This window comes from Paroedura picta, chromosome 12 (genome assembly GCF_049243985.1).
Source record: "Paroedura picta isolate Pp20150507F chromosome 12, Ppicta_v3.0, whole genome shotgun sequence".
NCBI lineage: Eukaryota > Metazoa > Chordata > Lepidosauria > Squamata > Gekkonidae > Paroedura > Paroedura picta.
The window spans coordinates 13,700,514-13,711,626 of NC_135380.1; the positions used below are offsets into that span (position 1 = coordinate 13,700,514).

Here is an 11,113-nt window from a genome sequence, read left to right on the forward strand (position 1 = left end):
GGGCGGCGGTTGGTCGACCTTTCGTCGAGTTGGCAGGACTTCCGGTCTTCTTGGCGTTCTGCTGCCGGGTTCACGGCGTTCCGGCTTTGGCTTCGTTAATTCCTTCACAGCCGCTGGGGGAACCTTGAGGCCAGAGACGCGGGGAGGCAGCTGGCCGGAGCCGACTCGGGCCTCTCCTTCAGAGGAAGGAAGGAAAGAGCGTCTGAGCGGGTATTAACCGTTGAAGTGAAGCGAGCGACGGGGGCCTGCGAGGGACATGGGGCGAGCCCTTGGGGGGGGGGGACGGGCGGGGTCGCTGGGCCTGCTCCTGCCCCTGGGACTGACTGGGAATTCAGAGGTCCTGACTGGAGCCGTACTGGGGAGCCGTGTGATCTCTGTGGCAGGCCAAAGGAACGGGCAGGCTCGTGGCAGCTTGAGAATTGATAGTTTTATTTTGGCAGAAGCTTTTCTGGGCAGGAGCCCGCTTCCTCGGATGCCTGAAGTGTGTGTTCAGTGGGTAGCTGTGTCTGAGAAAGCGAAGGCAAGGAGGTGGGCAAAAAGGATGAGCACTGGGGTAAAAGTGAGCCCAGTAGGTTTGTGATGCTTCTGTGGCAGTGGGGTGTGCTCAGGATAATTGCAGAGGAGAAAAAGGAAGCTTGTGACAGCTGAAAGGTGTATCCTGAAAAAATTCCTTGTGAGTCAGACTGGGCTTTGGCAGATCATAAAGGGTTATCCTCAGATGGTGTCATTTGCATGTACTGGCATGGCTAGAAGGGGGGGAGGGGAGCTTAGTGAAGCCAAAAGGTCAAGAAAGCTCTGTAAGATTTACTATGCATAATTTTCTTCAATGCTTATTATGTGAATGTGTGGGTTATGCAGGGGAATATAATGGATCTACTGTATTCATTTAAATGATTTCTGCCCCACCCCTTTTTGATACGACCGTCAGGCATTTATACAGTTTGTAAAACAAAGCAACAGAGTCACAAACTAAACCTCTGTTACAGGGCTTTTTGAATCCCCTTGATAATTCCACCCCCATTTCTGTATGTAAATAATAAACCATATGGATAAATGCTTCTTGCCTCTGATGAACTGGTGTGCGAAAACTTGAGTCCTTGTAAATGTCCTTAAGGTATTGCAAGATTATTTGGAGGGGAAGGGTTCATGCTGAACAAATGGAGGTGAGTAGGAGCTGGGCTGCCTTGGTACCTTCAAACACTGAGTTCTCTCATCCCACCCAACCCAGGTCAATTGCTTGTAGTACTTACTTGTTCCCCTGTGCTTGTGCTACAGTAGCCAGTTCTTTGTTTCAGAGCATTCTGACAACTCATCTTGTGTCTCATGGACAAAATGTGGTCATAAGTGTGTAAACCTGTTGGATGATAACTGCTGCCTCCTACATCTTCACAAAAGAAACATAGAGGTTGCCTATGACTAATATGATGGCAGAAACCACAGGCTGACATGTTTGAATTGCACGTTGTGACACTTCTGGGACAATTTTTTTTTAAATTTCAGTTGCAGTCACAACCTGCCAAAGGTTTTGAAACAGATGAAATTTTAGAAGCAGAACAACAAAAATGAATTAAAATACTTGTTTTAAAAGTAATGTTGAATGCTTTATGTTTGAGCTGAGTGTTACAGGTAACGTGGTACAGAAATTTGTTTAATGTTTTTGATGGTGTTATTTTTCAGCACCATTTTCAGCATACATCTGAGATCAGCCAGAACTAGAACTAACAGTGGAAGTCATAACTTCATTTTTGTATGGAATGAAAAAAGAATGGAATTTTAAAAGAGAGAAAAATCAACAGACAGCCTTATGCTGTCTGTTTTGTCTTTTAAAATTTAAAAATGCCCATCTTTCTTTTGGTATGATGATACCAAATACTTTAAATTGTTGGTCATCTGATGAAGAATATTTTATTATAGTATATTATAGCTCTGTGCATTTGTGTATGTAAATAAACTGGCTGAAATGAATAGAACTGACTTTAAATTTACAATAACATTGATATGCATAGGAAGTCCTCCTGTACCTCATTTTCTGATGTGTAGAGAATTCAGGTTTTGTCTTGAGATAAGTCTGCAGATGCCTACTTAACAGCATATGTTGACACTGGTTCTTGTGACATCAGTGTATTTTCCTATTCAGCTGTATATTTATGTCTGTTTCTTCAGGTTACTGAGAATTGGAGGGGCTTAATCTGGTACAAGGATGAAGCTGTATAGCCTAAGTGTACTTTACAAAGGAGATCCCAAAGTGCATTTACTGAAAGCTGCCTATGATGTGTCATCATTTAGTTTTTTCCAGAGATCAAGGTATGTTCTGAAAACATCAGCATGGTTATGAGAGCCTCTTCCTGTGGTATTTTCCTGGGTTTCAACCTGGATTATAGTGTCCGTATTATGGTAATTTTATGGATTTCAAAATACTCACCTGGACAGAGGCTTTTCATTTTTAGCATTGCTAGTGTTATCATTTCATTGCCATGAGTCTTGCTTTTAAAAATTCCTTCTCCATATGAATGATATAAAGAGCTTAGAAGGCCCCTTTTGCTAATCTGAGCATAGTTTTAAGATGTGTTGTTTCCTTGCACTTGCGAGTATAAGTAGCCCTAATTTCTTCTCAGTTTTCCTACTAACCAAGGTGGTAGATTCTAAGAGAGTACTGAGTAAATATTGTGCCAGCTAATCTTGAATTTAACCTCTCAGGAGTGAGAGGGAAATCCATCATGAAAAAATACAAGCATTCTTAAACCTAGAATAGAAATTGCTAGAGAATAAAAATCCACTTTTCTTTGTTCATCATTTATCAGTCAATCAATATTTATTTTTATAGCCCTGATCTCCTGCATGCTCAGAGTGGGTAAAAAGCATACAGTTGAGAATCAATAAAATTTACAATCATATGTAACACCATTAAAACATTTCCTTCTGTAGCCCCCAAATTTAGCGAGTTGCAGAAGTCTAATTTAGAGGTGGCTGTTGCATGGATCATTCTGGCATCCAAATGCACTGTGTGTAATATTAATTGATTGATTGCATTTCTGATTAGAGTGTTGGACTAGTATCTGGGAGACCCAGGTTCAAATTCCCACTCATGCCAGGGATTTCCCACTCATACCTTGGGCCAGTTGCACACACTCATCCTAACCTACCCTGCAGCATTATTGTTAGGATAAAATGGAGGAAAGAAGGATCTAAGCTTCTTTGGGTACCTATTGGGGAGAAAGGTAGAGTATAAATGGATTAAAAATAAATCCACGAGGAGCTTTATTAAGTAAACTTAAAGGAACTACATTTCTTTCCCCCCTCCTCCTCAGTGTTCAGGAATTCATGACCTTCACAAGTCAACTGATAGTAGAGCGTTCAGACCTAGGCAGCAGAGCTTCCGTAAAGGAACAAGGTAAGAGTATATAGAAATGCCCAATGAATACAAGAGCGTAAAATGTACAGACATTGCTAGAGTTGTGGCTTGGGAGTGTAACGTCTGCTTTTCTAGCCGAAAATGAGCATATTGTCTTGTGCTATAAATGTTTTAGTTCTTGTTTAATTTATTTTTTTCCTTCAGGCAAGTTATTTGGTTTTGAAATCTCCCTTTAAAAAATCTAATAAGAAATGAGCTTCTGCAAAGCTGGTCCACCAAAAACTTGTTTAATTGTCCTAGGGAAATATTGCACACTGATATGAGCTGGAACTGCTTCATTCATCCTTTTCATACTCGTCTTTAAATGCACTAAACAAATGGTTAAAGAAGCAACAGGGGCAAGAAGATCCTAGACATATCCAGATGGAATTTCAGCCAGGTTATACTGAGGTAGGCAGTGGAAAGTAGAACAGAGGCAGAAACCTGCCTGACAACGAACTACATTCCTGTACTTTTCTTACAGCCCCAACAAAATATAAGCACAGGGCCTGAACTGGTTTCACTTTTCCATAGTAGCAAGTCCATTCTACCCAGTTTTTATCTCCCCATTGTGCTCACTGTACTCTGGCATATATATTTGTGTGGTCATCTATCCCAGTGTGCTAGAAACATTCTGCTCTTGTTTTATCAGTTGAAAATATTAGGTTTATGTGTTCTGGTAGGAATCCTGGTAGGCTTTCTTTTTAAGGCCAGCTTCTGTGGTGAGCATCAATATGTTGAGCTGTGTCTTGTGAAATCCTGGGCATGGGAGGGCCTTAGATAGAGTTGCCTTACTCCCCTATAGCATCATGCCTCATTCTCTTTCCCTTCTTCCCTTTCCCTCTGAAAAAATATATTCAGTTGTGCCTTGGAGTGTGTCTATTCCTGACTGCGAAGTGCTTTAAGAAGGATTTGTTATAGTCTTCCGGTGTATTTCCCTCTGCCCCATTTTGAAATTTATCAGTATATGTGTGTGTGGAGAGGGTTGTATTTACAGCAAAGCTCTATTTTTGTTCTGTAGCTGAGATGCAGCTGAGATGTTATTAAATCTAGAATTGCTATCCAAAATAGGTTGTTCCAGATGAACTCATCATTTGACTGCCTTACCATGCAAACACTAAGCCATTTTTCATTTTCTTTTTGCTTCAGAGTATCTCTGTCATGTTTATGTTCGCAATGATGGGTTGGCTGGTGTGGTGATTGCTGACAATGAATACCCACCACGGGTCTGCTTCACCTTGTTGGATAAGGTAAGCACAAGTTCCTACCATAAGAGGAGACACTGCAGTAGAAAGTAAAAGGCTTAATATACTTTTGGCCCTGAAAACTTTACCTTACTTGCACCTGAGGCCTTGTCTTAGGACTTTGAGGGCTTTTAACGTCCAGCAAGAGTAGTTTCTCTCCTGCTTCCTTAAACCAAGCAGTTTGTTATTTGTATTCTGGCTTGCTTTGAAGGAGCTCAGGGCAACATATGTGGGGTTTCTGGGAAGTTTGCTCTCTGTATATCAGCCAAGGTTGGACCTACATAGCTTGTGAAGAGGGCTTCTTTTCTTTTAAAGCGCAAAAGCAGCCACTCTTGTCTTGATTTATTACTAAGGGGGTTGTTTAGATCTAGAACTATCTGTACATTTTACCTACACATTTAACTGGGAAGAGAAGTGCCCTCATAGAGAACAATTAGAAACTGGATGAAAGTAATCTGTGTTTGCCACTGGTGATAATGCTTAGCAAAATTATCCATAGAATCATCATGCTTACATGGTTTCTTGAGCACCAGGAGATGTCTGTCCAAGATCCATTAAAGGTACCAGGTTAGTATTTGCCAATTCTGTTTAAAATGAAGAATTTCCCCTAAATTCTGTATAATGAATTCCTGCTATTATCTCACCTTGTAGGTGCTGGATGAGTTTGCCAGGCAAGTTAACAGAATAGACTGGCCCTCTGGTTCCCCAACAACAATAAACTACACAGCGCTGGACAGTTACCTTAGTAAATACCAGGTAGAGGCTGATCTATACGTTTTCATGTGAAGGAAAATTTCATGTAAATACCAGGTAGAGGCTGATCTATAAGTTTTCATGTGAAGGAACTGGAATGGGGGTAGGGATCTCCAGCACACAGTGCTGGCTTACTCAGTCTTGTAGCTTAATGTCTTTTCATTTTTATCATAAACAAAAATGCTACAGATTCTATAAGTGTGTTGTTGCTCTTGTGAAATTGACATATGATTTCTTTAACTTGGGTTTTGTCTTTAAACTTCTTGATACATGAGTTCTTTTTTTTGGGGGGGGGTACTATTTTTAAAAAAATGAGTTTTATCAAAGCCTGGGATGCATGGCTCTGCCAGTAGCCTCAGCACCAATTACCTCTTATCTTTCCTGTACTATGTAAGTAGAACCCATGATCTAGCAAGAATTGATTCTCAAGAGCAGGAGGGCAATGTGAATTTTTCCAGGCCCCGCGTGTTCAGGCTTTGTGCATCTACCTTGGAAGAACAGTCCACTGTCTTCATTAGAATATTAGGCAAAGAAGATTGTCTCCAGAATCTTGGCAACAGACGTGAAGCAAAATGCTTTATCCTTTCAGAATCCCCGTGATGCGGATGCAATGACAAAAGTACAAGCAGAGCTGGATGAGACCAAAATCATCTTGGTAAGGGCCACAACTTGGAGCCTTGATGAAACAGGCAGCTCATGTAATGTTTTTAATCTGGGGCATAATTTTGGCATGGGGGTATTCTCAGGCAGAGAACTGTAATAGGTGAACAGAGTGTCTGAAGGATAAAAGCAAAACATTTGCTCACTGACCTTTCGCAAAAAAGGAATACAACGTATATGTTAAACGGATGTGGAAATCTGGCTTGGGAGACTGTTATGGCCTCATAGGCAAGTTACAGCTGGAACTCACTCTCTGTAGTTCTTGGTAACACTGCAAACAATGGCAGGAAAACATACATTGCAATCAAGGTGTACAACACAAGCATTGGTTGTCATCAGTCTAGAAATGCTTCTTCACAAGACTATAATTGCTGTAAAACCATTTTCCTCTTTGGATAGAACTCCATGTGTGTGTCTGTACATCCTGGGTTGCTTTGACAGGAGTGGCAGGTCCCCAAACCAGTCTTTTAATAGCTGCCTGTCATTCTGCAGTGTGAGCCCTGAGTGGAAAACACAATGCAATCAGGGAGAATTAGGTCATGACTACTGCCATGGTTGCATCACCTCTCTTTTTTTTAAACGATGTCACAAAGATCTGACTTCATCTCTAATAAGGTTTCTTGCATTGTGGAGGAATGTCTTGCTTTGTCTTGCCCCAGAGGTGTTTCTTCTCCTGCAACTTAGGAAGGCCTTGTTTGTGATGAAGTGCGGCCTCCTATTGAGATGAGCAGATACTTTAATGATTAAACTGCTGTTTTAATCCTATTTTGTATTAGCCACTCCAGGCAGAACAATGAGGGTTGGGGACAAAGCTGATTGTAAGTATCTTCCAACTAGGGAGCAGCAGAGCGAAAAATAATATTACTATAAAAAGATACTTTAGTAAGGCAGTGGCAAAATTTAGCAATCTGCGAAACTGTACTGGGATTTTTAAAATTTTTGTTGGATCTATCTGAGCCCCTGCCCTTCAAAAGAGAGAAGTCAGTGCTGTCCTCTCCCCCTGAGGCAGAGAGACCCAGCTCTCATTCCTAGAAAACTGAGAGGGATCAGTTTTCTCATTAACCAGGAAGGCAAGATTCAAGTGGGTAGCTGTTTTAGTCTGAAGCAACAGAACAAAGTTTGAGTCTAGTGGCACCATAAGTCACCTGAAGAAGTGTGCATGCAGAATAGAACTTTGTTGGTCTTAAAGATGACGCTGGACTGAGGAGGTGGGAGAAGAGCTCGCCGTCTGTCCTTATGAAGGACCATCAGACTTCAGCTCAGCTGATACCCCACTTCTCCATCAGATGATCTTTGAGTAATTTCTGATACAATATTTCAGTGTAAAATAATTAAATCCGGCTTGGAATGTACCCCCTTCTCCAGTAACTTGACAATATAAAGTGTTCATAAATGATATATCTGGTAATATAAAAATGGTCTGCAATTAAAATCCATTAGCGGCTCACTTTAATAAAATAGATGTTGCCTGGTATCAAGAAGGTACTTCAGTACATGCCAGGCAAGTCCAGCTGGTGATTGTGTGACTGCTGGGTCTGTGGCAAGCAAAACATTTGCTCATTGACCTTTCGCAAAAAAGGACATTGTGCTTCCAGGCATCTAATGCAAATTTTCTTTCTATTAAATTAAAGCAGAGGTGCCATGGGAAGAGTGCTAATAAGTAAGGCTCAGGGTACTAATGTGATAATGGTATACTTGCCGTCTGCAGCTGGGCTTACCGAGTTGTTGGTGGCATAACACGCTCTTTCTTTTGGCTTTCCTCTTTTCCCACTTAGCACAATACCATGGAGTCTTTGTTAGAACGAGGAGAAAAACTGGATGACTTGGTGTCCAAATCAGAGGTCCTTGGAACTCAGTCAAAAGCCTTCTACAAAACTGTAAGTCCATTCAGGCTAGTGCTCCAGTTCTCTTCTCACATCAGCGCTTTTCTGTCTCCCCATTTGAGTATTTTGAGTCAGTGAGAGTATGAGTCTGTCCAGGGCAATGAATAGTGGCTATGTATAGCCCGAGAGAGGGGCTGCGAACCTCCTGAAAGACTGGGTGCCGAAATAGTACTCTGCCTTTTAGGTTAACGTTGAGTTTCCTTGTTGGCCCAGCCAACTAACCTCCTTGGTTTTTGTGACAATTGTGTGGCAGAATTCTTTCAAATATGCAAGACTGACTTGTCACAGGAGGTTATTCTAAACCAGGGGTAGTCAAACTGCGGCCCTCCAGATGTCCATGGACTATCATTCACATGAGCCCCTGCCAGCATTTGCTGCGGCCCTCCAGGTGTCCATGGACTACCATTCCCATGAGCCCCTGCCAGGATAATTGATCTAATTTGGGCCAAGTCCAAACAAATGAAAGAAACAGACCTCGCGAGGAAAGACCTTGCACTCATTGGCCTGTCGCACTAGCATTAGGCTTGCTGTGGCTGTGCCACGTGGGAGCTGCTGTCCCTTCCCACCCGGCTTAGTGCTCAGCACTGGTTCCCACGCCACCACGATAGCACCAGTAGGGACTTCTGAGGACTTGTTAACTTGTAAAGGGAAAGCCTCTCATGATGTGTGTGCTTCTTTGACATCCCCTTAAGGCGCGAAAGCAGAACTCGTGCTGTGAAATCATGTGACCCTGTCAGCTGCGTCCCACCCTCCGCTCTGGACTATCAGGCCTTCACTCACATTCAGCACTCCGGAAAAGAGGCAGCGAGATGTATCCCGAAACTACCTACGATGGCAATCCTTGTCTCCAGTGTTAGCCGCTTTAGCCAGACTGGATGCCTGGAATGGGACACGGTGTTGTGGCTCGTGAACTTCAAACAATCGTCTATTCCCACCCACCCCCCACTTTGGAATGAAGGCATTTTGGACTCCAAGGTGTCTCTGTTATGGGAGTGAATATAGTTGTGTTTTCCCCACTGGTCTGAAGGGGCACTGATGGTTCCAGCAGTCCGGTCGGTAGTCACTGTTGGACCGTGTGGGGGGTTCCTCTGGCCTGCTTCTTTCTGAAACCTTAAACTGGCTGTGGACTTGTTCCGTATTGATTCCTGTTTGCTCACGTAACGCTAGAAAAACCACCCGAAGGTCGCAAGCCAGTCCTGAATCTTGAGTTTCAGGTCTCTGTGCTACACCTGGTAACAGTGGGGAGTCTCCCTTTGGGCTGGTTATGGAGGCAAGACAGAAACCTTGCCAATCCGTCACCTCATTCAGAGTCACTCTGAGTTCCTCTGTTGACTGACATGCTGGGGTGAGAGACCTGAGGTGGGCTGAGAACCGGTGCTGTTTTATGAAATGAGTCGAGGGGTTCTGTGGGGGTGGGGGAAAGGGTTAGTTTGAGTGAACTTGGACTTGTGAAATTGCTTGAAATTCTTCCTTGGCTGAGGATGGGAAGCTCTTGTGCTAGGGCTATTTGCCCATGCAAGAGGCACCAGTCGGTCGATGGCTTTCTACAACCTCCACTGCTGCCCTTGGTCAAGATCAGGAAGGCACGATGCTTTGAGCTCCACCTGGGAATTTGCACTTCCGAGCTGCTTTGAGGAGGGCTTATCTTGGGTTCTCGTTGGAGGCTTGTGTTGCTTTTGCGGTGCAGCCTGCTAATCCTGCACCAGCACTGCCGCGTCATGGCTACTTTTTGGTAATGCCCGTGCCATAGTATTGACCTGTAGCCATTTGTCGATGGCATTTGTGCCGATACCCAAGAAGCACCATCTGCTGCTCTCTCCGTTAGGAGCCGTGCCAGAGTTCTGTGAAGTTTGACCCATCTTAGCCACTGAAGTTGTGTGATTTGATGTTGTCTTGTGATGTTTTTAGCCGGCCCTACACGCCTCCTTCCTGGAGTGTTTGTCCCTGCCTGCTAGTCCTGTGTAAAGTACTAGACGTTGTTGTTGTTAGGACTCTTCTTTCTGTCAGCGATGCCTGAGTTCTGAGGCCTGCTCCATCAAGGGAGGCAGGGATACTGTTCTGCCGTTGAATTTTCCCCTCTGATTTAACCTCTCCCCCATTGCAGCCATGTTAGGTAGGTCTACGTTTGTGCATGTGCACCAAGGTGAGAGAGAGGCTGCTTCAAACAGATTTTGTGGCTGGCAAGGGGCCTGATGGAAGAGAAGTGGTAGCGAGCAGGGCTACCTTGTTGGGTTGTGGGTTGGTCAGCACAAGACTTTGACATCAGACAGGGGATTCCCTCTCCCTCCAGGATAACCAGCATTCATGAGGCTAGTTGTGGTGGTCACTGAAAAGGAGGGAGATGGGAGGTTTCATTTTGCCATCCTGCAAAAAGCGGTCCTTAAATGTCCATAGCAGAGGCAGCCTGCCAGGGCAAATTCTATTTGTTCCCCCTTTAAAGGCATATGGCTATTTCGGGTCCTGTTTTGACTGCCTTTAATTCTTACAACTAACCTCTACTACTTAATCACCTGCTGATAAAAAAAAAATTAACACTGAGCCCAGAGCTCTGTAGGCATGAAGCAGGCTGAGTAACCTATAGCTTTAATAAGCTGCTGTGTATCTTAGAGGGCCTATATTGGGGAGGGGGGCATCCTGGAATTTTGGCAGCTTGGCTGCATTTATGTGCCCTTTATGGCCGTTCTCCTTAGGGGAAGCGGTTGGGTCAAAGGTTGTACCAAAGGTAGTCTCTGCTTGGATTGGCACATAAGGTCGTACTGGTAAGAACCAATGCAACATCTCTGTTGCTGCTTGTGTTTGGTTGCCTTAATTTTTCTTTCTCTCCTCTCTGCTTTAGATCTAGGCCCAGGGCTGTCATGTGTTTCTGTATAGCCATCTTTTCTTGTAGCCTGTTTAATTCCTGGGGCTTTGATCTTAACAAGCATTCCTAATAGACAGGGGTGGATAGAGAACTGCTGTGAGTTCTGGGTTTCTACTTCCTTCAAAAGAAAGCTGTTCTTCCCACTCGGCATTCTTTCAATGAAATCTGGACTTTGGAGATGTACCCAGAGAAGTAAAGAGCAAACTGGTTCAGTTGCTGTTTTCTGCCACTATGTTAATGTGCTCATCTATAACCCAGTTCTCCTTCTAATGGGGAAGCTTTTACTTAAAGACTGTATTTTAATAAATATTGCCTAACTTTT

At 43.5% G+C, this 11,113-nt stretch overlaps 1 protein-coding gene across 2 annotated transcripts; it reads left to right on the top strand.

The window, feature by feature from the left end:
- Positions 1-32: 32 nt before the first annotated feature.
- Positions 33-11,113, top strand: YKT6 (YKT6 vesicular SNARE protein). 2 transcript variants are annotated; one of them, XM_077304991.1, is made up of 8 exons: positions 33-210; positions 2,164-2,304; positions 3,309-3,391; positions 4,541-4,641; positions 5,287-5,391; positions 5,978-6,043; positions 7,824-7,925; positions 8,624-11,113. In XM_077304991.1, the coding sequence occupies exons 2-8, from the start codon at positions 2,201-2,203 to the stop codon at positions 8,657-8,659; spliced, it is 597 nt and encodes a 198-aa protein (XP_077161106.1). In that variant the 5' UTR covers positions 33-210; positions 2,164-2,200; the 3' UTR covers positions 8,660-11,113. The 2 variants fall into 2 exon arrangements, with proteins under 2 accessions (XP_077161106.1, XP_077161107.1); XM_077304992.1 differs by lacking the exon at positions 33-210 and adding an exon at positions 312-528.

Excerpts from the sequence above, each read along its gene's own strand:
- YKT6 (XM_077304991.1), top strand. The coding sequence starts at position 2,201 with ATGAAGCTGTATAGCCTAAGTGTACTTTACAAAGGAGATCCCAAAGTG. Across the intron at positions 2,305-3,308 it reads AGTTTTTTCCAGAGATCAAG|TGTTCAGGAATTCATGACCT; the intron begins GTATGTTCTGAA and ends CCTCCTCCTCAG. Across the intron at positions 7,926-8,623 it reads CAAAAGCCTTCTACAAAACT|GCGCGAAAGCAGAACTCGTG; the intron begins GTAAGTCCATTC and ends CATCCCCTTAAG.